This window comes from Oncorhynchus keta, chromosome 29 (genome assembly GCF_023373465.1).
Source record: "Oncorhynchus keta strain PuntledgeMale-10-30-2019 chromosome 29, Oket_V2, whole genome shotgun sequence".
Taxonomy (NCBI): domain Eukaryota; kingdom Metazoa; phylum Chordata; class Actinopteri; order Salmoniformes; family Salmonidae; genus Oncorhynchus; species Oncorhynchus keta.
Genome location: NC_068449.1, coordinates 43,350,121 through 43,376,027, shown reverse-complemented (window position 1 = coordinate 43,376,027; position 25,907 = coordinate 43,350,121). Strand labels below are relative to the sequence as shown.

General features: G+C 44.2%; 1 protein-coding gene and 1 pseudogene across 1 annotated transcript in view; both read left to right on the top strand.

Annotated features, from left to right (window-relative positions):
- LOC118362926 (programmed cell death protein 4-like) overlaps positions 1–1,899 on the top strand; it is a 30,362-nt gene extending 28,463 nt beyond the window's left edge. Inside the window, exon 12 of the mRNA XM_035743659.2 lies at positions 555–1,899. Within this exon, the coding sequence (XP_035599552.1) occupies positions 555–606 (52 nt within the window). The 3' untranslated portion in view covers positions 607–1,899. The remainder of the gene's footprint in view (positions 1–554) is intronic.
- A 7,635-nt stretch (positions 1,900–9,534) lies between these two features.
- On the top strand, positions 9,535–16,560 carry LOC118362925 (mannosyl-oligosaccharide glucosidase-like; annotated as a pseudogene).
- Positions 16,561–25,907: the final 9,347 nt, after the last annotated feature.

The window sequence follows — 25,907 nt, the reverse complement described above, 5'->3', positions numbered from 1 at the left end:
AAATTTGACCTGTCACTGCACGATTTCGGCATGAAACTAAAAGCATTGACCCATCACCACAATACAAAAATAGGGCTAATGATTTCAACCAATCAACTCACATTTACTGCATAATGATTCAATCAAGCCACACGTCAACAAACCTTTAACCTCTTCAGTGCATTTTGACAAATTGGACAGAATTATTGCACTTTGTCATGCAAGAAGTCAGAATTGCTGCGTCAAAATAAAGCATTTTTACCTGCAAATATCACAGTCTCTGCCAAATCCTGGCTTTATAGTAAAGTCATGTTTTTGATAAAACTAGACAAATCAGAGTATGCATACTTTATGACCTTACTTCAATTAAGGTAAGTGTTTACATTAATAATGCCATAGTCTGAGTAATATCAAGTTATTAGCGTACATGTAAACCCACTCAATATGAGTATGTTAATTTTTTTATGTATAGCTGTTCACTAGGCCCCAAGTGTTTTGCATTGTAAGGCTGAGGACTCATCCTCAACTCATTGGTAGCCTGAAGTACTGAATTGCCTGTTCTGTCTGTCCACCAGGGGGCGGAAGCGGTTTGTGAGTGAGGGAGACGGGGGCCTGATCAAGAACTAGTGTGGAGGAGGGTGTGCTCGTCGTCCCTCTGCCCCTCAAGCCGCAGGCCTGAGGCTGGGCAGGCTCGCGGTCAGACTCCCCTGCTTTATCTCCAGCCCTTCGTTATCACCACCCACACACCAACGCTGACATCAGGTGAAGGAGGACCGAGGAGATGGGCAATCTTTTACTTTATTTTTTAACTTTTTCGGTCATTTTTGTAAGATTTTATTTTTAATTCTGGGTTTGGTGATCATTCTTTTCAGTCGGTTCTTTGAGTGAGTCAAGGCCCTGGATAAGGGGGGTCAAATGGAGTCACTTAAACTGGGGTTAAGGGTCAATGGAAAGTGGAAAAGGGATTATGTATTGTCTTGTGCTGGGCACGGGTTATTTGGGCTTTTTTTGTTTGTTGCTACACCGGTGACTCTAATTTTCTTCTCGCTTTGCATGTACAACGCTCATAAAAATGAATAAAAAAACAAAGACAACTCGTCATCAGCATACTGCATCGCAAGCTCTTTATGAACTGAATCGCTCTTTAGAATGACATGGACCTCTGCATTTGTTTGCCCAAAGGTTTCTGTAATTACACAAAGACAAAGTTATATGGTTCTTAATTTTTGATGGTGATTTTGCTCAGTCAGTTGGGTTATTTATCTGTCCACTCCACAGGCAGGGTTCTTAAACTGTTATCAGCACAGCAGCAGTCACAAAAGCCTGTCGGGTTTATAACTAGAGCCCAGATCAGGACCTTCCTGCCTTCCCCTTAGTGGAAGGCCTCTCCCTTCTAGTGCACTAATTGAGTGTCAGAATGGGAGGTTTAGCGTCTCTCTGAATATACAGTACAAATACGCAGGGTCTCTAGAACCCCTCTTCCTTTCGCTGAGCTGTTGACAGAAACTGGAACACCCTGGAGGCTTTTGTGTCTGTATTGTGATGTTTCATTCTCATACTCCAACTGTTACATGTCATCTAGTGGAACCTGTACAATCTGTTTTAGGCAGACCTGGGTTTAAAAAGGTTTATCAAATACTTTGTGCTTGATTAGACTTGTCTGGCACAATGAAACCAATGAATTAAGTCTCCCTACCTTTTCAGGCACTCTAGGCAGGCTACATCAAATGCTCAATAAAGTAATTGAAAATGCATTTGAACCCAGGTCTGGCCCTAGGAGAGCGTGAAGGAAACAAGTCTTATCGCTGAGCTAGGGTCTCGTATGAGAATGCAATGGATTTTTCCTGCCTTTGTTGACCAATATGTAAAGTAATTAGCTCTACCGAAATGTGAGGGTTCTGGATGGGGGTTAACAGATTATGTTTTATTTTTTTTATGTAACAAAACTAGTGAGGTTGAGAGTCATCACCCCTGTTTTGTTTACATAAACTGGTTTGGGATTGGCTTTAAGAATGAGCTAAAGTGAGTGGTCATCGCCACCTAGGGCTGAGAGGAGGCGCCTGACGTCAGCGTTTACTCCTAGTCATCAGCTCTGAACCACCCGTTCCTGATTGCCATTATCCATTTCACTTATTTTACAGCGTTTTGTTTTGAAAAGTTCATAGCAGATAGTTGTTACATATACAATCACACGCAACTACAGTTTATGGATTTCAATTAATTTGTGACTGCATTTCAAAAAGAAAATGTGGGTTTTTACACCAGCCCCACAGAACCATCTGTATTACTTTAAACTGTCTCCAACTCCTTTCCTCATGCAGTTCATTATACAATCATTTCAATAAAATTCCATATTTCTCTAAAGTGTAATATTCTTTGGACATTTTTGTATAACCAGTTCCTGTTACATGATATTGCTAGGCATATGACAGTCAAATAAAATGCTCGTTCCATACTGGATAGCAAATTGATAGGCTTGAGTGAAAAACAATGATCAACACTATAATGCATTGTACAACCTGGCCTAATTCGAATACAAACATTTTACTTTATCTGCATATTCTGGTTTAGTGAACACCATTTTAGGATGACAGTCCCAAATGTCATAGTCAACTACTGATGAAATGGTGTGCATAGATTAGATTGAATGTTGTGGCTTCAGACAACTCGAGCTGTGGTGTAATCAGAGTTGCGGCGTTCCGTTTCGCAACAAACGAGTTTAAATTCGACTAATGCAGGTAGGTGTTTCGTTTTCTTCCGCGTAAGAGACATTTCGCAACAGAATGGGCGCAATGAATGGGCACCTAGCGTGGGCCGTCAACACTACACAGTGTTTTACGAGAGCGAGGGGATCAGGATCTAGCGCGAATGATGTGCCGCTGATATATTCTGTCCATTTGAAATGTGAGTTTTACATTTACTGTCCATATTACATGATATATATATAGTACATTTGTCGGTGATTTGTGCTGCATTATTGGCAGAAAAGCTTGTTTTAAAAACTCGTGCTAAAACAGCTCTGCCCGATAGCTTCGTGACAGCCACCGATTTGCTAACCGTTCATTAGCCAGTTAGCTTTAGCCGAAAGGCTTAAATGTATGCTTTGCCTAGCGCAGTAGCTAAAACAAAAGTTATGTTGTAATAGTTTTAAAATGTATTTTTTTATGCAACTTTGCGGGTTAATAATTTTCATACTCGACGAAGCAACATTACATCTGCTAGCTAGGTAGCAAACTACTAGCTAGTTCTGTAGTTGCAAGCAATGTTACCTGGCAGGTGCATTATAATTAGCCAGGCTAAAAGCTGAAGATGAGGTCGAGTTAGCTCACTGCTTTTAAGAAACGCTAGTATTTACACACTGGCGTTGTTGTCAATTAGCTTCCAAAATAACTTGAATAGTCCGCCGGAAGCTAGAAGTGAGAGAAATCCAATTGATTGACTGTAGGCGTTGTCCTTATGCAGGCGGAATTCCAGAATTAAAATAATAATCTAATGGAATGTAACCGTTATAAATAAACAGAATTCCCAAACGTAGGTCTGTTGTAGACCCATGCAGTTCCCACGTGTGGCTCAAGCCCAACCCAACAAAAAAAACAATTAGAACTGTTAGAATGTGTTTGCGTTCTGGAAATCATTGGGGAGCTACTCAGATCTAGACTCATTGCTGGGGAGCTACTCAGATCCAGACTCATTGCTGGTTCGGCTGGCACCTCGACGAGTTTCCGAACGAGTGTGCTCGCATACTCTCTTTTTTAAAGACCTTCACTTGAACAACAAGAAAATCGAATAAAATGTTATTGGTCATATACACATGGTTATCAGATGTTAATGCGAGTGTAGTGAAATGCTTGTGCTTCTAGTTCTGACCGTGCAGTAATATCTAACAAGTTTATACACACAAGTGTAAAGGAATGAATATGCACATATAAATATATGGATGAGTGATGGCTGTGCGGCATAGGCAAGATGCAGTAGATGGTATAGAGTACAGTATATCAAAGTTATTTATATAGCCCTTTGTACATCAGCTGATATCTCAAAGTGCTGTACAGAAACCCAGCCTAAAACCCCAAACGGCAAGCAATGCAGGTGTAGAAGCACGGTGGCTAGGAAAAACTCCCTAGAAAGGCCAAAACCTAGGAAGAAACCTAGAGAGGAACCAGGCTATGTGGGGTGCCCAGTCCTCTTCTGGCTGTGCCGGGTGGAGATTATAACAGAACATGGCTGTTGTTCAAATGATGTTCAAATGTTCATAAATTACCAGCATGGACCAATAATAATAAGGCAGAACAGTTGAAACTGGAGCAGCAGCACGGCCAGGTGGACTGGGGACAGCAAGGAGTCATCATTTCAGGTAGTCCTGAGGCATGGTCCTAGGGCTCAGGTCCTCCGAGAGAGAGAGAAAGAAAGAGAGAATTAGAGAGAGCACACTTAAATTCACACAGGACACCGAATAGGACAGGAGAAGTACTCCAGATATAACAAACTGACCCTAGCCCCCCGACACATAAACTACTGCAGCATAAATACTGGAGGCTGAGACAGGAGGGGTCAGGAGACACTATGTATATACATTTATATACATATGAGATGAGTAATGTAGGGTATGTAAACATATGAAGTGGCATTGTTTAAAGTGACTAGTGATAATTTATAAAATCCAATTTTTAATTAGTGGCTAGAGATATGAGTAAGTATGTTGGCAGCAGCCACTCAATGTTAGTGATGGCTGTTGAACAGTCTGATGGCCTTGAGAGAGAAGCTGTTTTTCAGTCTCTCGGTCCCAGCTTTGATGCACCTGTACTGACCTCGCCTTCTGGATGATAGCGGGGTGAACAGGCAGTGGCTCGGGTGGTTGTTGTCCTTGATGATCTTTTTGGCCTTCCTGTGACATTGGGTGGTGTAAGTGTCCTGGAGGGCAGGTAGTTTGCCCCCGGTGATGCGTTGTGCAGACTTCACAACCCTCTGGAGAGCCTTACGGTTGTGGGCGGAGCAGTTGCCGTACCAGGCGGTGATACAGCCCGACAGGATGCTCTAGATTGTGCATCTGTAGAAGTTTGTGAGGGTTTTCGGTGACAAGCCAAATTTCTTCAGCCTCCTGAGGTTAAAGAGGCGCTGTTGCGCCTTCTTCATCGCGTTGTCTCTGTGGGTGGACCATTTCAATTTGTCCGTGATGTGAACGCCGAGGAACTTAACTTTACATCTTCTCCGCTACTTTCCTGTGGATGCTGTTTTCTGAAGTCCAAGATCATCTCCTTTGTTTTGTTGACGTTGAGTGTGAGGTTATTTTCCTGACACCACACTCCGAGGGCCCTCACCTCCTCCCTGTAGGCCGTCTTGTCGTTGTTGAGGATCAGCGGGCTGGAGATGTTGTTTCCTACCCTCACCACCTGGGGGCGGCCCGTCAAAGTCGAGGACCTAGTTGTAACGGGTGGGGTCAAGACCCAGGGTCTAGAGCTTAATGACGAGTTTGGAGGGTACTATGTTGTTAAATGCTGAGCTGTAATCGATGAAAAGCATTCTTACATAGGTTTATATGTACACTAGAGGTTGACCGATTAATCAGAATGGACGATTAAAAAACAATCTATCAATCATAATCACTAGATAACTACACATGGTTGTTGATATTACTAATTCATCTAGCGTGTCTTGCGTTGTATATAATCGATGCGGTGCGTATCGTTGCTCCAATGTGTACCTAACCATGAACATCAATGCCTTTCTTAAAATCAATACACAGAAGTATATATTTTTTAACCTGCATATTTAGCTAAAAGAAATCCAGGTTAGCAGGCAATATTAACCAGGTGAAATTCTGTCACTTCTCTTGCATTCATTGCACGCAGAGTCAGTGTATTATGCAACAGTTTGGGCCACCTAATTTGTCCGAATTTTACGTAATTATGACATAACATTGAAGGTTGTTCAATGCAACAGGAATATTTAGACTTATGGATGCCACCCGTTAGATAAAATACGTAACGGTTACGTATTTCACTGAAAGAATAAACATCTTGTTTTCGAGATGATAGGTCATTACTATGCCCGAATCCGGATACTAAGGTTCGTATTTCTGTGTGTTATCATGTTATAACATAGCCTATGATTTGATAGAGCAGTCTGACTGAGCGATGGTAGGCAGCAGCAGGCTCGTATGTAAGCAATAATTCAAACAGCACTTTCGTGCGTTTGCCAGCAGCTGTTTATGACTTCAAGCCTATCAACTCCTGAGATTAGGCTGGTGTAACTGATGTGAAATGGCTAGCTAGTTAGCTAATAGCGTTTCAAACGTCACTCGCTCTGAGACTTGGAGTGGTTCTTTCCCTTGCTCTACATGGGTAACGCTGCTTCGAGGATGGCTGTTGTCGTTGTGTTCCTGGTTCGAGCCCAGGTAGGAGCGAGGAGAGGGACAGAAGCTATACTGTTACACTGGCAATACTAAAGTGCCAATAACATCCAATAGTCAAAGGTTAATGAAATAAAAATGGCATAGAGAGAAATAGTCCTATAATAACTACAACCTAAAACTTTTTACCTGGGAATATTGAAGACTCATGTTAAAAGGAACCACCAGCTTTCATATGTTTTCATGTTCTGAGCAAGGAACTTAAACGTTAGATTTCTTTCATGGCACATATTGCACTTTTACTTTCTTCTCCAACACTTTGTTTTTGCATTATTTAAACTAAATTGAACATGTTTCATTATTTATTTGAGGCTAAATTGATTTTATTGATGTATTATATTAATTCAGTATTCATTCAGTAGTGTTGTAATTGTCATTATTACAAACAAACAAAAAAAAAAAATCGGCATCGACTTTTTTTGGGGGGTCCTCAATAATCGGTATCGGCGTTGAAAAATCATAATCGGTCGACCTCTAATATACACAGCTGTGATTATAATCCAAGACAATTCTCTCTGTAAATAATGCGGTCAGCATTTGATTGTAAGGAATTTTAGGTCAGGTGAACAAAAGAACTTGTGAGCTCCTGTATGTTGTTATGATCACACCACGCATAAGGTATACACCCCGCCCTTCTTCTTACCAGACATGTGTTTATTTCTGTCGGTGCAAAACCGGGTGGCTGTACCGACTCTGATAACGTATCCCGAGTGAGCCATGTTTCCGTGAAACAGAGAATGTTACAATCTCCGATGTCTCTCTGGAAGGCAACCCTTGCTTGAATATTGTCTACCTTGTCAAGAGGCTGGACATTGGTGAGTAGTATACTTGGGAGCGGTGAGCGATGTGCCTGTCTACAGAGCCTGACCAAGAAGACTGCTCTGTCTCCCCGTCTGCAAAATGAGCAACGAAGGGGCCTAGACTTCGGCTACCGAAATTAGGCTTGCTTTGAGAGAAAAAATGTAATGTGCACAAACAGCCGAAAACCAACAAAAACATCACAATGTTGTCATATAATACAGTGCCTTGAGAAAGTATTCATACCCCTTGACTCTCGAGTGGTGCAGCAGTCTAAGGCACTGCATCTCAGTGCAAGAGGCATCACTACAGTCCCTGGTTTGAATCCAGGCTGTATCACATCCGGCCGGGATTGGGAGTCCCAAAGGGCGACGCACAATTGGCATAGTGTTGTCTGGGTTTGGCCGGGGTAGGCCGTCATTGTAAATAAGAATTAGTTCTTAACTGACTTGCCTAGTTATGTAAATAAAATGTAAATCCACATTTTATTGTGCTGTAGCCTGAATTCAAAATAGATTAAATAGATTGTTTTTCTCACCCATCTACACACAAAACCCCATGACAAAGTAAAAGCATGATTTTAGACAGAAATATCTAATTTACAGAAGTATTCACACCCCTAAGTCAATACCTTTGGCGGTGATTACAGCTGCGAGTCTTTCTGGGTAAGTCTCTAAGAGCGTTCCACACCTGGATAGTGCAACATTTGCCTATGATTTTGCGTTTTTGTTTCATCTGGCTGCCAATTCCTGATCTTCTGAGAACATCATTTGAGGAGTCGCCTGAAGTGTAAGAGGAATGGGTGCTACAGTTATTCAACAGTGCTGCGACTGGCTACTGTTCTGAACTTTGTGGTAAGCTTTCTGACGCCCAGAGCTGCTGAGTCATCACAAGTGGGTGCTACAGAGTGGAAGAGAAGTCCAGAGGCTATAAGACTCAGGCTGGTTCCCAGACTTGCCCTCTACAAGATCATCAGCAGACTCCATCTACCGTTCTTTGGCTCCCTCTGCTCAAGCCATGAACCTCTCCATCTTCGGAGGATGCAGCTTCCAAAGACTTGGCCTCTATTGGTCGACCTGTCATGATATATTGCTTTTTTGTTTTTCTGTTTTGAAGCTCTTTGAAATTCTATGAAAACGCTTTAGAAATGTTATACATTATTATTATTCAAAATTCCTCAAGCTTTGTCAAATTGGTTGTTGATCATTGCTAGACAACCATTTTCAGGTCTTGCCATATTTCCAAGTAGATTTAAGTCAAAACTGTAACTCTGCCACTGTCTTCTTGGTAAGCAACACTAGAGTAGATTTGGCCTTGTCTGTTAGGTTATTGTCCTGCTGAAAGGTAAATTCATCTCCCATTGTCTGGTGGAAAGCAGACTGATCCAGGATTTTGCCTGTGCTTAGCTCCATTCCATTAATTTTTTTTATCCTGGAAAAACTCCCTGTCCTTAATGATGACAAGCACACCCACAACATTATGCGGCCACCACTATGCTTGAAAATATGAGTGGTGTACTCAGTAATGTGTTGTATTGAATTGCCCCTAACAAGACAAAAAGTGAATTGCTTTGCCAATTTTCTTTTGCTGTATTACTTTAGTGCCTTGTTGCAAACAGGTTGCATGTTTTGGAATATGTTTTATTCTGTACAGGCTTCCTTTTCACTATGTCAATTAGGTTAGTATTGTAGAGAAACTACAATGTTGTTGATCCATCCTCAGTTTTCTCCTATCACAGCCATTAAACTATGTAACTGTTTTTTAAAGTCACCATTGGCCTCAGGGAAAATCCCTAAGCGGTTGCGTTCCTCTCATGCGACTGAGTTAGGAAGGATGCCTGTATCTTTGTAGTGACTGGGTGTATTGATACATCATCCAAATTGTAATTAATAACTTTACCATGCTCAAAGGGATATTCAATGTCTGATTTTTATTTATTTTTTACCCATCTACCAATAGGTGCCCTTCTTTGCGAGGCATTGGAAAACCTCCCAGGCCTTTGTGGTTGAAATTTGAAATTAAATTCATGCGGAATATTCATTTTTTGCAAGCTAATTCCAAGCAACACTAGTGTGTAAAATGATAGAGTTGCTAAAAGCAGTTAAGGTCTAGGCCAGGGATGGACACCTTTGATGGGGGTGTGGCCCACAAAAAACGTAATGTATCATGAGGGGCCGCAGTGGGTCTGCGTACCCACATCCATTGGTCCGCCTTCAAATGAAGGGCCGCCAATTGCCCTTTCCTTGTGTCCTCTCCTCGCTTCCCACTTTGTTGAGAAGGACGTGAGGAATTGGAGAGAAATGTGAGATTCACCCACAGTATCCTTCTCTTCCTCCTCAGCTGGAAGGATGGGCAGGCAGAGGAAGAGAGTGGTGTCCGGCGAGGCTGACCCCCTCGCACAAGGAAAGACGAGAAACCTGCCACCCTACAACGCAAGGAAAAAAAAAGCTTGACATCGGCAAAATCTTCATCAATATCTCCATCGGCCTCTGCATCTTCAGCCTTACCTGGTTCTTCTATGCTCTTTACATGCGTTCCTCGCTGGCCAAACGGGTGGTAACTCTCCATCACTCGCCGCCCGTCCTGATGCCAACAGCAGCAGTGCTGAGGTGTCCCCTGAGAGGTTTTGAGGCTCCTACCGACCCCAGGTCTACTTTGGGATGAAAACCAGGAGCCCCAGATCTGTTGTCACAGGTACAAGACTGTCGTTTCTCTACATTCACCCTTAAATATTTGCTAATACTATTGACTAAAGTGTCAGGTGGAAATAACTGTGTATTTTATGTGGCAAGCGCTTACTAACCTGTTTGCGAAAACACCAGAGGAACACAATGGAAATAAGTTGTATGACTTATTGTGTTATCCTCATATTATATGTGGTTTATATCAGGGTTTATGTTAGGACCCTACCGGTACTCTTAAGGTCCAAGGATCTTATGTTATTTTCAGAGGTAGACTGGCTCTGGCGGCCAAAACTCTTATCTAAACGTGAATTGATTCTTAATTGCGATATATTTCTAGAAACATTTTTATTTAACTAGGCAAGTCCGTTAAGAACATATTCTTATTTACAATGATGGCCTACGAACAGTGGGTTAACTGCCTTGTTCAGTGGCAGAACGACAGATTTTGACCTTGTCATCTCGGGGGTTTGGTCTAGCAACCTTTCAGTTACTGAAACATAAAACCCTTTACTTTCATCTCACATCAAAATCATTTTACAAATGCAAATTATACTGTACACTTTTATCCGGCTTTATCACAGTTGCAGCCAACAGTATTTTTCGGTGACAACACGTTTCTGGTGGCCTTCCATTACACACAGGTACTCAGAGCATGCTAGATAGCTAGTTAGCACACGTGGTCCCTCTGTCTTCCGTAAACATTTGCTGTAACATGGCGGGATGACCGTTTGGAAGACTAAACCTAGCCCTATATTTTTATTTCCCATTTGGTAATTCAAGCGAGCTTCCCATTCGCCATTCAAGTGCATAGACAAGTTGGCAGGCTTCAGCGCGTCACACACCGCTTTGCAATGAGCTGGAGGCAGTATGCATTTTGAAAACATATAGTTTGAAACCTTAATGTTTTGCTACATATTATGAGGCATGTCTTACCTTGCTTCACAGTAGCCTAGCCAAAATCCAACCAAACTTGCAGGTAATTATTATGATTTGTTTTTACAAAGACTTCCATATGCCATTGAAACCAACTTTCTTTCATTGTGCCTTTGGCAACGGGACAATCTTAGTCATATTAACAACCCCGGTTAGTTGTCTTTAGATCTCCACTCTTTCAACATTTCCAATGGATATTTTCATCTCTGTCTCATGAAACTGCTAATTGCATTAGGGAAACAAACATGCGTGTGTAGCCTACTGCCCTTTGCACATTGCTGCGCGTATAATGTGATAAAATAATATTTGATCAACATTTTAAACTTAACGTGAGCTTCATTGCTTTTTGTGTTTTTTTGTGATTGCAGCCTGGGCCTACTGGTTGTATGAATGTGGTATCTATCGTCTCTCAACTGTCCCTGTCTGTTTGGAATAGTCTTTCTTTCTCACACAGAATGACAAGCTGACCAATAGAATAGGTCCGTTTTTCTATTATGGGGATAGTAGATTGACCTAGGCTAGTGATTTTGTTTTTCGTTACTCGTCTTGATGGCTGAGGAAAAGTAAATGTGGACAGTTGAAATTTTTCATCAGAATTTGGTAGGAAGGACACGCTATTGCATCCTCGAATTGCATGTTTTGTTAAAATGAATTCCCTTAAAGTAAATGCCATTTCTTTCATTCTGAGCACTGTGGGTGGATGCTCTAATCAGGTTACGCACCCAATGCATATGGATCCGGTACATTTCTTAAATATCCCGTAAATGAAATGTCCAGAGGCACGTTTTTCTAATGGAAACCCTGGATTATATACATAATCTGTGTAAATGTTTAACATTTAATATTTTTGAGAATGATTTAAATAAATAATTTCTGTGTTTCCATTTCTCTACATCCCAGGGATGATGTGGATGCGCCAGTTCTCTGAGGTGGATGTGAACCTCGCCATCACGGTTGACAACTCCATTGTGTCCTCCTCCCAGAGCGCTAAGAACCTTGGCGTGATCCTGGACAACACCCTGTCGTTCTCAACTAACATCAAGGCGGTGGCCCGTTCCTGTAGGTTCATGCTCTACAACATCCGCAGAGTACGACCCTGCCTCACACAGGAAGCGGCGCAGGTCCTAATCCAGGCACTTGTCATCTCCCGTCTGGACTACTGCAACTCGCTGTTGGCTGGGCTCCCTGCCTGTGCCATTAAACCCCTACAACTCATCCAGAACGCCGCAGCCCGTCTGGTGTTCAACCTTCCCAAGTTCTCTCACGTCACCCCGCTCCTCCGCTCTCTCCACTGGCTTCCAGTTGAAGCTCGCATCTGCTACAAGACCATGGTGCTTGCCTACGGAGCTGTGAGGGGAACAGCACCTCAGTACCTCCAGGCTCTGATCAGGCCCTACACCCAAACAAGGGCACTGCGTTCATCCACCTCTGGCCTGCTCGCCTCCCTACCACTGAGGAAGTACAGTTCCCGCTCAGCCCAGTCAAAACTGTTCGCTGCTCTGGCTCCCCAATGGTGGAACACACTCCCTCACGACGCCAGGACAGCGGAGTCAATCACCACCTTCCGGAGACACCTGAAACCCCACCTCTTTAAGGAATACCTAGGATAGGATAAGTAATCCTTCTCACCCCCCTTTAAGATTTAGATGCACTATTGTAAAGTGACTATTCTACTGGATGTCATAAGGTGAATGCACCAATTTGTAAGTCGCTCTGGATAAGAGCGTCTGCTAAATGACTTAAATGTAAATGTAAACCTCCGGCACACATGCGAGCAGGGTGACCGGCTGCAGGGCTACGGCTGGCTGATGCATGATGGCCTCAGCTTTGGTGTGCAGGAGATCCATGACAGCGACTTTGCGCTCACCACAGAGTTCATCAAGCGGATGGGCGGTGAGCACGGAGGGGACTGGACCTGGAGGATCACAGCCAAGCAGCATGTGAGTGTGGTGGGATAAATTCACACACCTTTAAACCCACCTGGCAATTAACCAGGCATATTTTGTTCTGATTATTTGTCTTACATTGAAAGACATTTGAGTTTTGAAACTATTCATATTGTCTCCTGGAATTGAAAAAAATAATAATAATTTGAATGATACTGAGCAGAGTTTTTCTCTCCCATTTCACTAGGTTTCAAAACATTTTCTCCTTCTTATTGAACATGACCCAGTTCTTCCTTCCCCCAGAGTTCGGCTCCGCACGCGCCGGTCATCTCCCTGATGTTCTATGCTGCTGCTGACACCCAGGGTTCCCTGGAGGCCCACGTGGAGGAGAGGAACCGTCTGGGCTCCATCACTGGGTTCTCAGAGGAGCTGGTGAACTTCAAGATCACCTTCCGCAAGCCTGTTGCCGGGGAGTCCTCCAGTGCCAAATATGTCAGGTAGGTACTCTCCCAAACTGCTAACGTTAGTATTTTCATACCCAAAAACCAATAGAACTCAATGAATGTACCCCAAATTATGCTTTAAAGGTCATTCCAAAAATAGAGACTTTTGCAAACATTGGACAAATGTGCCACAATATTCCCTGTTAATTAATATTTAAATAATACCAAGCAATATTAAATATCTGAGAGAGAAACATGATATGTGACAGAAATAATGTAGTATAAAACAAAGCATTGCATATTAATAAAGACACAACTGCTACAGCAATGCATTGAGAAACAAAGCAGAGATGGGATATGTCCTCAGTGTCTGCGGTGAAGATGGCCAGCCAAACTGCTGTTCTGGCTCTGATATAATGGTTCTGTTCAACGTTTTGAGGGACAAAACAGACAGACATTGATCTGTTCCAGTGGTGAGGACAAGGTCAATAGAGACTCCAATGCATAGATATCGAGGGACAGCAACGTTTCATGAGGAGGTTGCACAATCAAGCCATAACGCAGGCTAGAAAAGAGCATTGAATAGAAGGTAGGAAGAGCAGGAACACAGCAAACAAACAAACCTATCACAAGTGTGTCTGCCATTTAGTGTTTCTGCCATTTAGTGTGTCTGCCAATTCAACATAACCCATCGGTCAGTATGCTGTACTCTTTATGCCTGACCCTTGGCTGAAGTAGTATGAAATCACAGATGTAGGTTTAAGGTCATGCCACTTTCCAGGAGGCCATTGCACTCTGAAGGGTATAAAACCCTATGGTGATGGCAGGTTCAAGGGTATTGGTGCCTTGCTCCAATTCTGAGAGGAAGCTTTGGCAAGACGAGAACATGAGAGATTCCTACTACCTTCAGGGTGGTTCACCTTCATTTCCTTTCCTCAGCTACAACTACCTCCAGACCTTGTCGCCAGGCTTGGAGAGGCTGACGGACATCGTGAGGAACACCTTGAACCGCAGATTCGTCTACAGCCCCCCCTCTGGCGGGAAGAGGCAGTACATCGCGGTGGACACCTACAAGCCCCCGCACCAGCCGAAACCAGCCGACCCCAGAAAGGAGAGCGACTTTGTCCTGCACCAGGTCACCGTCCAGGTGCCCTTCCAGATTGAGGTCCTGTTCGAGTCCGGTAGCTTCCGCAACCGTCCCAACCAGCTGTCAGCGGCGGCCATGACGGAGGAGCTGGAGGAAAGGAAGGCGGCGTTCGGCGCCAAGTTTGAGAAGACGTTCGGCCTCCAGGCCAAAGGCTTGGGCCATGCCCAGGTGAAGTTCAGCAAGGCGGCGCTGAGCGACATGCTGGGTGGGATGGGTTATTTCTACGGCTAGTCGGTGGTCCAGTCGGTGTACAACGAATACCCGCTGCTCTACCCCGAGGGTGCCCTGTTCACCGCTGTGCCCTCGCGCTCCTTTTTCCCCCGGGGGTTCCTGTGGGACGAAGGCTTCCACCAGCTGCTGTTCAGCAATTGGGACCCCCAGGTGACGCGGGAGGCCATGGCCCACTGTTTGGACCTGGTCAATATGGAGGGATGGATTCCCCGGGAGCAGATCCTGGGCAATGAGGCACGCAGCAAGGTCCCTGCCGAGTTTGTGGTGCAGCGCAATGAGAACGCCAACCCGCCCACCCTCTTCTTGGCCCTGCAGAAGCTAGTGGAGCAGCTCCAGGCCAATCCGGACTCAGAGTCCTCACAACCCACCCTGCCCTGCCTCTGCAGGCTCTACCCCCGGCTCCAGACGTGGTTTGAGTGGTACAACACCACCCAGACAGGCCCGCCGCCCAACTCCTACCGCTGGAGGGCCGCGACAAGGACAGCAACCTCTTTCTCAATCCCAAGACGCTGACGTCCGGCCTGGATGACTACCCGCGGGCCTCGCACCCGTCAGCCGAGGAGCGCCATGTGGACCTGCACTGCTGGATAGCGTGGCCCGGCTGCTGGGAGAGCCCCACCAGGAGTATGAGCGTACCCACCAGACGCTCAGCGACAACGCACTGCTGGACGAGCTGCACTGATCAGACCAGCTTCGCTCCTTCAGCGAATATGGAAACCACACGCAGGCGGTGTCGCTGTAGCAGGAGAAGATGTACGTGCCCCCGGGGCAGCCGATGCACCAGTTTCCCGTGAAGCGCCTGGTGTGCTCGGTCCGCCGGGCCCCCAAGTCGCAGTTCGTCAATGCTTTGGGCTACATCAGCCTATTCCCCTTCCTGCTACACGTCCTGACGCCTGACTCGCCCAAGCTAGAGCACATCTTCAGAGATATGAGGGACGGGGACAAGCTGTGGATGCCCTACGGCCTTCGCTCTCTGTCCAGGGCCGACCCACTCTACATGAAGCGTAACATGGAGCATGACGCCCCCTACTGGCGGGGCCCATATGGATCAACATCAACTACCTGGCCGTAAGGGCCCTGCACCACTATGGCAACACTGAGGGGCCATATCAGGAGAAGGCAGCCGCCCTCTACCAGGAACTCGGAAGTAATATCATGAACAATGTTTACAGACAGTATGCAGAGACTGGGTATATCTGGGAACAGTACAATGACAGCACTGGCAGTGGGCAAGGGAGCCACCCCTTCACTGGCTGGTCGGCACTAACTGTTTTGATAATGGCTGAGCAGTATTGACACTGATGCTAAAAAATCTCATCTCGCTTTGATGTTCTCAAAAAATGTGCCATTACGTCAATAGATGTCAAGTCTATGGGCCAACTCTAATGTTCCAATTTTTCCCCTTTGGCTGTCTCAGTGAGTGTTTGTGCAAAGCCCATACCCCAAAGAACAGATGAAAGGTTATTTTTGAATACCCCATATACTTATCAATGAACTCCCCAAGTGCATCCTGACTGAGAGAAGTCTGTTTGATGGCAGAAACCTTTTAAGAACTATAGTAACAATAGTAGTAGTAAAGAATAGTCTTGACATAAATCATTCATACAGTGTCATATCAAGACTACCGTACTAGGAAATAATGCACTTTTTCAAAGTCGATCATTCAAACTTTTTTTTGTCTCCGGGGATGCATTTTCTGTTGAACAAAATAATACCTACAATTACCTACTGAGAAATTGTATATTCCGTCTTAACAAATATTTGATCCCTAGAGTCATTTTGTTTCTGGTTGCTTTGTCCCCTCATACAATCTAATTTAAGCCCGTATAAAATTGAGAAATAAGTTGAGTTTTTTTGCCAAATGTTTTGCTGCAAACAAACGGTTTCCTGTTCATTTTATCAATGCAAAGCAAGTCACAGATGTATCCCCACTGGTAGCAGATATCCTGAGTGGCACGGAATAACACGAGTAACTTCATTGCATTGGTTTGTTACATCTTCAGTGGAAAGAACAATAAATATGTCAAAGCCTTGTGCTGATTACTTTTTATCTGTGGGAAGGATGTCATTATCGCCTTTTTCTCTATGTACTGTTGTGTGGTGTTGTTACTCTAGCCTCTGGTTTTGGTAACCAATCATGAAATATTAGAAATTCAATCAAAGTATATATTTTTTGTATAGTTTATAGCAGTGCTTATTAAGATGTATTAAACTACAGCTGATAATGTACACTTCTGATAGGAGTGACCCTCCAGATCAGTAACCGGTGACTGGGTCAATTTGTCTTGCTTTGATTTCTTGCATCCTCTCTCCTAGCCAGCCTCCTTCTCAACCATACTGGACGAGATGGTCCCTTTCGCTGGGAGCACCTCCTTCGATGGGTTTTAAGAAAGGCGAGGAGAGATGATGCGAGGAATCGAGGAAAGATGAATTGAGAAAGAGCCACTGTCAGAGCCTGATCCTGGTCCTTTGTCAGACTGCGACATGCGAAGGACAGCCGCTGACGTCAATCCGCCGAGAGCCATTGTTTCTACGGCGCCCGGTTACCATGGCGAGGCATCGTTGTGAAGGGGCCCAATGCCGAATTGGATAAAATGGAGAGGCTCGGAGTGCATCGCCGGTGTCAACTTCTTTTCAAGCGTTGACATGCAGAGAGTCGAGACTCATACAAACAAGACAAGAGCATAGTGTTCAGTCGCTAGATCTTTATTAACACAGCAGTGTGTGTACACCATTACAGAGGGCCTGGCTCCTGAATGCACTGATGTTGGTTTACAGCTTCCGCGTGACCCTGGGACCGAAATCTTTCTGGCTTTCATGTTATCACAGCCTTTTGAATAGATGTGTAGTTCAAGGTCTGTCTTGTCACAGTCAGGTTTGCAGTTCCAGAAATAGGCCTATGCTCAGGAGGAAGCAGCACGGGCTTGTAGCTAGTTCGAGAACGACTATAAAAGGTGAAAAACCTAGCAATGCAACATTCAGTATTTATCTTTAAACTATCATCACCAACATAAAGTAGACATATTTTATGTATTGATGTAATTTGCCTCACTTTTGGGAAATAGGCTACTGGAAATGTTTTATTAAAAAACATAAGCACAACTGCTGTTGTCTTTATTTCACATTCTGCCAATGTTGAGTTGTCCTTTTTATTGATCTACAAGAGACTTTCATTGTTCATTGTCGTTAGCCCACAACAGTTCCAATGTAGAATAGGTTTGCAAAATTCCTGTAACATTCCCCAGACTCCTGAAATCTTCCAAATGTAATTTCTAATTTAGAAACACTGGGAATTTTAGCAACCAACAGTTGGGTGTGGAAGTGATAGCTCACTCTGTTGTCCAGTAGGGAGGAGATGTTTATTTTTTACCTTTATTTAACTAGATAAGTCAGTTAAGAACAAATTCTTATTTTCAATGGCGGCCTAGGAACAGTGGGTTAACTGCCTTGTTCAGGGGCAGAATGACAAATTGTCAGCTCAGGGATTTGATCTTGCAACCTTTCGGTTACTGATCCAACACTAACCACCAGGCTACCTGCCGCTCTGGTGTGTCAGAGGCTCCACAGGAGAGGCCGACAGTGCAGAGGGTTTAGCACAATGGTGTTCAGATTTTTTCAGCGGAGCACAGTGGTAACCCAATTTTTTTCTTCCCCCCACGAATTTGTTGCGACCCCACCGCACCCCACCCCAAATGACACGTCCTTAAATTTGCTAAATTTAGATTTTTACGTCAACAAATAACCTTCAATTCATTGCATTTTCATCTCTTATCAAAGTGAAAAGAACCTAATAAGGACATTTACTCAATAACATTGTATCTTTCAAATTATCTTTCTAAAAAACATATATTGTCCCATACAATAATCTGTACTCTTAATTATTGTATATATATTTGCATTACATTTTGGTGAAACCACTGCAGTTCCCACGTGAGCCCAACTTTGAATACCACTGGTTTAGTGCTGTACTGCTGGGTAAATGTGCGTGGGTAATATATTGTTGCCTTAGAATTTGACCCCTTGACCAGATAATGCAAATCTGGTCATCATGGGCCTTGGGCCTGAGTAAGTGTAACATATAGTAGGACCATACACACACCTCTCTCTCTCCTCTCTCACTCTCACTCTCACTCTCTCTCACACACACACACACTGAGGAAATGTATTCCACATTTCCACATCCCCTCAAAGCAATGGCAGTCAGTCAGAAAACAAATGCATTAATTCCTTTGAAGAGAGCGACCCATCAGTGTGACTAAAGCATTCACAGAGCATTCAACCTGTTCCGAAGACCCCTTTTTTTCACGCTGAAGTGGGATAATAGCCAAATGGCACCGGCGCTCACTAATGTGGCTGCATAATAAACAGATGAGTCAGGCCCGTGGTGTTGGCCTATTCATTGGTGAGTTTTCTCTGTATGGATTTACAGCCAAACAACATGTGAGCGTCTAGAGAATTTGTGACTGCCCAATACCCCTCTTAGACGGAAGCTATGCGTTGGGCAAAATCTCACATTTCAATTATTGTATAAAGTTTGCCTTTAAAAAAGCTAATTACATATGGAGAGCATCATTAAAATAATGCTGGTTGGAGATAGAAATGAATAACCCCTCTTTCAGCACGGCTATCTAGAATGCAATGACTAGAAAGTTATGCTAGAGGGAGCTGATTTAATAACCAAGTGTGTTCCTTTATTCCAAATAGACCCTTATCCCCTACCCCTTAGGAATCCCTGTGGACATGGAAGGCTTGGATAAATATAAGCAATATGGTAAATAGCTTTACCTTAACCTCTGATAGGTTGGGTGGAGTTTTGCTTATCCAATCCTTTCAGATCTACAGGAGTGTCTACTGTAGGATAAGGGGTCCATTTGGAATTGAACATTGTACAGCTGGTAGATTTGTACATAGGGGTGTTAAGGACATGTTTGGGGTTAAAGGTTAGAGTTAGGTTAATGGGGCTGAGGGTAAAAGTTATGGTCACAGTTGACTGTTTTCCCTTACCTTTTTCCCTTTGTCTTTTTCTTTCTTTCTTCTCCCTCTTTCTTTTTTGTGTGTGTAATGAGTATTGTGACACATTTTTTGTTGTTGTAAAATACACTGTAAATAAATGTTGATTTGATTTGGTTAGGCATATGATTAAGTCTGACCGACGTCAGGCACCATACAAAATCAAGCACCATTCCAATTAATCAAGCGTTTCTGCCGTTGGAGAAAAGCTATTTTTGAATTCAGTTTGACTATCGCTTCACACTTACAATTGAGAAGTGCAGTACGTTAGAGCCATATAAATGGGTAATTATGCTAATAGTTCAATTTGTGTGAGATCTGGTGGTGGTCATGAAGAGTATCTCTAGGCAGTTGCGTAGATCCTCGTTTGTTTGTTTCACATTGACACGGACATGAGTCAAAAGAGAACGTTCTCATGGATAACAAGGGGAGACTTGTAAGGGCTTTGTCCTGGGGTGATATGATAATGTGGGGGGAATCACCTAACTCGCCTCTGGCTTTGTCTATGAGCTCACGCTATGACGTTTAGGTTTTGTTTGTGTGTGTGTGTGACTGTGTGTGGATTCCACACCCCGTGGCTAAGCTGGCCCCTCTGAACTCGGCTAATGTATTTCTCTCACTCCCAACTCTCAAACACTCGTCAACGCGTCGCCCAATGATGTAAATGCTGATGTTGACGCCAAGCGGCGGGTGGACATTCTGGTGTCGTCTCTCCGCTGACATCACTGCCTCTCCCAGGGGAGCATGGGATGACGATAGACGCAAGAGTATAGCGTTTGTGTGTGTGTGTCCATCCGTCCGTCAGCAAAACAAAACAACATCTTCCTGCGTAGTACCCCCTCTCCTCCCCTCACCCCTCATCACCACCACCACCAGCAACAAATGCCCTCCTCACTTTCTTATCTTTTAATGTAGAGCTCCCCTGGTATGCCACCACACTCACTCACCCCCTCCCTTCCTTCCCTCTCCCCAGGACTGGCTCTCGCCTCTTTCCGTGGCCCTCTCCCCTCCCTCATGCCCAGCACCTCTGCCCCTTTCAGAAACCAGCAGTGCATTCCAGCAACCAGAAGCACCAAGCAGCAGCCATTCCACCCAGTAGCTCTACAGTACCAACACTGCCCTCTGCGCTGGTTATGTAAAGCCTGGCTGCTATAAATAGTGCTCGGCCAGGATCTTTTTGTCTTTACCTGCTCTTCGCTCTTAGCCCAACAGTTTTATTTCTGGAGTGAAGCTGTGGAAAGCTAGTGCCATGCCGAGCGGCCGTAACCATAGTTACTTTTGTTAGCCGACCAAGGCTTAGCTTTCTCTCAGTCTTGTTGCCTCAGAACAGCTGCAAGTTATTTGTTTGAATTCAGTGTTCTCTCTTGCTATCTATTTCTCTATCTAGCTATCTCTCTTTCTCTCTCGATTGTGCATCGAAAAGGTGATTGAATCACCATTTGTGCTATCAGATATCCTTTATTTTGAGCGTGAACTGTCATCATAACCCATTCTCCCTGTTGCATATTGTCAATGTATCAAATAAGCAAGCCTGCTTCAAATGTTACAGTTAATATATGCTTGCAAAATATCTCACAAATGGCAGTCGAAGACAGTCACCAATATGAAGAATTTTGGTCCCTATTGATTTTGAATAGTACAGATTGTTTTTAAGTGGGGTATAGATTTTGTGTAGCCGTTGGAGGTAGTTGTTGCGTCTTGCAGAGAAAATCATACAGCTTTCCTAAGCTTGGTTTCAACTGTATTATCATCACCCTACTGTACATCTGATTTTCACTGTTCAAGGCCCTCTGTCACTCACATCACAATGACAGCGTAGCACTTCAGGTTCTATTTCACCCTAAGTAACTTCCAACCAAGCTAAGTATTGCCCCGACCCTCAACATCGACCACAAAGGGTATGATTTCACTCTTATAATTTCACTCTGCGTTCCATTACGCCGCTTTAACTTCCAAGCATCTGAGTAGTTAGGTAACGGCAGGTAGCTGGCATGGGACCAGCAAGTTGGCCTGTCAGAGTGCTACTCGAGCGGGGATCCTGTGGTGAGAGGAGTGCAGGGTAGGGTAGGGGCCCGGATGAGTACGGGGTGTTTGGGGAGGAGGAGGGATGGGTGAACTGCTGGAGCTGGAGCCACCATCTGCAGTCACTGATTGGAGAAAGAAGTGCAGGCTTTAATCCCATCGCTGCCAGAGAGGAAAATATAGGGGAGAAGAGAGGCAAGGGGCGGCCGGGCAGGGGCAGAGGTGGGCGAGCGGTGGGGTGTATTTTAAGAACACAAGGGAAACCTGCCACACTGACCAACAGACAGGGGCCTAGTTACCCGGGCTTCCCTAACCCATCACTCCCACAGAGAAAGAGCTGCTCCTTCAAAAGAAAAGCCATGCTTCCGCTCCTCTCTCTTTCTCTCTCTCTCTCTCCCTCTTTCTCTATGCGCTCTCAGTCGCCCGGTGTTTTGAATGTTGGTATATGTAACTGCGTGGCCCAACGAGAGAGAGATAGAGTGAAGGGAGAGAGAAAAAACTTGGCAGCCGAGGCGAGCATCTTGTATTTATAGCGAGTCGTGCTTCCGGCAAGAGGTTTCTCCGTTGTTAGCACTCCCAATCCATTTCTTCAGTTCTCTTCAGAAGCCCTATTGTACGTCCATCCAGGTTTAGACGGAGATGTTCTCTCATCCGTTGCCTAAGGGGGTATTTCATATTTTTAATGTGGGGGACTTTCTTGTCAGAAATGGGTTGCGTATAGGATTTCTCCTTCTCTTTTTGTGGTATTGCCTCCAAAAACCTGTTGTATCTAGGTGTATATAAATGCAGATGTATCGGTGAATAAAGAGCCTATCTTGCTCTTGAGCTCAAGCCTAGATACGGGATATAAATTATTATGTCTGTGTTCTCTATAGTGGACTACTTTTGACCAAGCCCTATGGACCCTGGTCAAAAGTAGGGGACTAAATATGGAATTGGGTGCTGTTTTAGGACGCAATCTTGCATTATACAGTATGATATAATTTCATTACCATATGGATGGTTTCAGAAGGATTATCTATGCTCTGCATACAGTAATTGTATCTAAACTGTATATATCCCACGGGGAGCTTCCAATGACCACAGATGTTCTACTTTGATGAGAGTTAATTGGCACCTTCAATTGGCCAAAGAGAGAGCGTATCCTTAACCCTTATCATATATCCTTATATAGGTATTTTAGACCTTTCAGCATGCCCTCAAGCATCCTGCTTTGCGTCCTCTTTCAGCAATGGTATAAGCCCAATGTTTACTGCAGGTCATCCAGGATATGTCTCAACTGGCACCCTATTCCTTACATAGTGCAATACTTTTGACAAGGGCTTCTGGTTAAAAGTGTTTCACTGTAAAGGAAATAGGGTACCATTTGATAAACAGCCCAGTTTTTTCATAAAAATCACACCCAGTTTAATAAAAAGATAGCCTGGTCCGAAATCTGTTTGTGCTGTCTCGCCAACTTGACAATGACGATAGGAGTTGACCAGGTTAGGACAGTTTTCGAAGGTCATTATTCAATATGTAGGTCATTATTGTCCTGGTAAAGGAAGTGTGTTTCAACATCTGTAACTCTATTAATAGTGATGTAGAAGTAATTATGTTGTACTTCTAGCTGGATTCATTTAGTGTGTGTCACAAATGGCACCCTTTTCCCAACATAGTGCAATACTATTGACCATGTCACATATAGGAAATAGGGTGCCAGTTGGGACAAACCTTAGTCAAAGTGTGCCTCATGAGCCTGGGACGATATCCTTTCATTCCAGCCATTTTTCATATTTTAGCACTAGCAAACACTTTGAACATCATTCTTTGATGTCAACACCCATGCTAAGATCTAGAACGAACATCCAATACTAAAACTAGCCTACCAAATTCCATAAGAGAAATGCGACTTCTTTTACACAGAATACAATAACACCTGTGTCTCATTAAACTTTTACAGGCACTAAATTGGGCTCCGTGCAATAATCTCGGTAAGTGCTGACATTACGCAAATCCATTAGGCTTCTTGGCCCTGTGGTATTTCGCCGGGGAGCGGAGAGGTTAGCGGGCACTCTGCAGTTATCTTAACAGCGTTCTAAACTCCGTGGCTCTAAATGGCACCATATTCACTATCTAGTGCACTAGCTTCGACCCAGGGCCCGGTCAAAAGTAGTGCACTATATGGTGCTATTTGGGACGGATACCCCTGTGTGATCAGATCTGTTTTTAATAGACTTCAAGAGGTTTACTTGAAGACATATCCGAGAGACGAAACATTTCAAGGCCCTAGAATTAGAGCAGCTAGAGGCACGTCACTAAGGTGAAAACGATTTGTTCCAGAGAATGTCAAACCCCTCGCTGGCTGGCGCGACCAGTAGCGCATTATGATATTATCATAACTTAAAAAGTGGACGGGTAGTGCACCTCTCTCCGTATGCAGTTATGGCAACGATTTTGAAGATCCATTCTTGCTCTCCAAATCGGTGTCATTTGCGAGCTAGGAGAACACAACAGAGATAGCAAACCATGTGAAATACAGTTCAAATAAGTTCTACATAGAGCCCCCCTCTTTAGGCTATACCATTACCAATTGTCATCATATTGCAGTAAGTAGCCTCGACTATCGTTTTCAATACACTTGTGCAATAATATAGATTACATGTTAAATTAATTAAGCAGGGAATATGATGCAATTAAGCCTCCATTGCGTTTATATGGTGACAGTGATCAGCACTGGCGCTGTCCGTGTTCCTGAAATCACCCCTATCAGCGCAACGGAGTGTGGCTATACATGGTGTGGGTCCTTTCAGGACCATGGACAGCACAACGACTGATTTCCGCTGCTGAAAGTGTACATTGAGTGTACAAAACATGAAGAACGCCTGCTCTTTCCATGACATAGACTAACCAGGTGAAACTCAATATTTGGAAGGTTTTGTACACTCAGTGTTTATCGAGTTTTTGATATCATGGAAAGAAAACTCATGCACATAACAGCTTGTCCACTCGATTTAAACAACTTTCCCCATAGGGACATGTGCTACATCGCCTCTATGGACCCAGCAGCAGATAGTGAAAATAAAACGCCTTTTTTATTGTTTGAAATGTCAACGTCTGTGTGCACAGGTTGGTTCAACCACTGAACACTTCGGGGTATGATCGATTTCCCCCGCATACCTGAAAGGCCAACCCTTTAGATAGCCTAGTGTTTTGTAGTTTAGGCTCGCAGCACAGTGACAACGCCACCACAGCGGTCACGCTTGCTATTAGACAACGATGGAAGTGAATGAGTGAAAACAGTTCAGTGCTGAGCAGCAGCAGCGTGTAGGAAGCAATTACCAGCAAGGACTTTTCCTGAGTTTCATTTATAAAAGAAAACAGCATCCAGGCCTACCTTTCTGTCGCCCACATGTGCTCAGTGGGGCCAGGCATTAGAACTGATCGAGTTTGAAGTAGCAGCAGCTACACTATATATACAAAGGAATGTGGACCCCCCTTCAAATTAGTGGATTCGGCTATTTCAGCCACACCCATTGCTGACAGTTGTATGCAATTGAGCACAGAGCCATGCAATCTCCATAGACAAACAATGGCAGTAGAATGGCCTTATTGAAGACCTCAGTGACTTTCAACGTGGCACTGTCATAGGATGCCACCTTCCCAACAAGTCAGTTCGTCAAATGTCTGCCCTGCTAGAGCTGCCGCGGTCAACTGTAAGTGCTGTTATTGTGAAGTGGAAACATCTAAGATCAACAACGGCTCACCCGCGCAGTGGTAGACTGAAGGGAATTCCTAACGCTACAGCATACAATGACATTCTAGATCATGGTTGGGCAACTCCAGTCCTCAGGGGCATGATTGGTGTCACACTTTTTCTCCATCCCTAGCAAACACAGCTAATTAATCAAATTCCTTTCTACATGGAAGATCATGATTATTTGATTATTGGAGTCAGGTGTGTTAGAATGACACCAATCATTCCCCCGAGGCCTGGAATTGCCCATCCCTGTTCTTGATGATTCTGTGCTTCCAACTTTGTGGCAACAGTTTGGTAAAAGCCCTTTCCTGTATCAGCATGACAATGCCCCCATACACAAAGTGAGGTCCATACAGAAATGGTTTGTCAAGATTGGTGTGGAAGAACTTGATTGGCCTGCACAGAGACCAGACCTCAACTCCGCACAGAGCCCTGACCTCAACCCCATCAAGCACCTTTGGGATGAATTGGAACGCCGACTACAAGCTAGGCCTAATCTCCCAATATCTGTGCCCGACCTCACAAATGCTCTTATGGCTGAATGGAAGCAAGTCCCCGCAGCAATATTCCAACATCTAGTGGAAAGCCTTCCCGGAAGGGTGGAGTCTGTAGCAAAGGGGGTACCA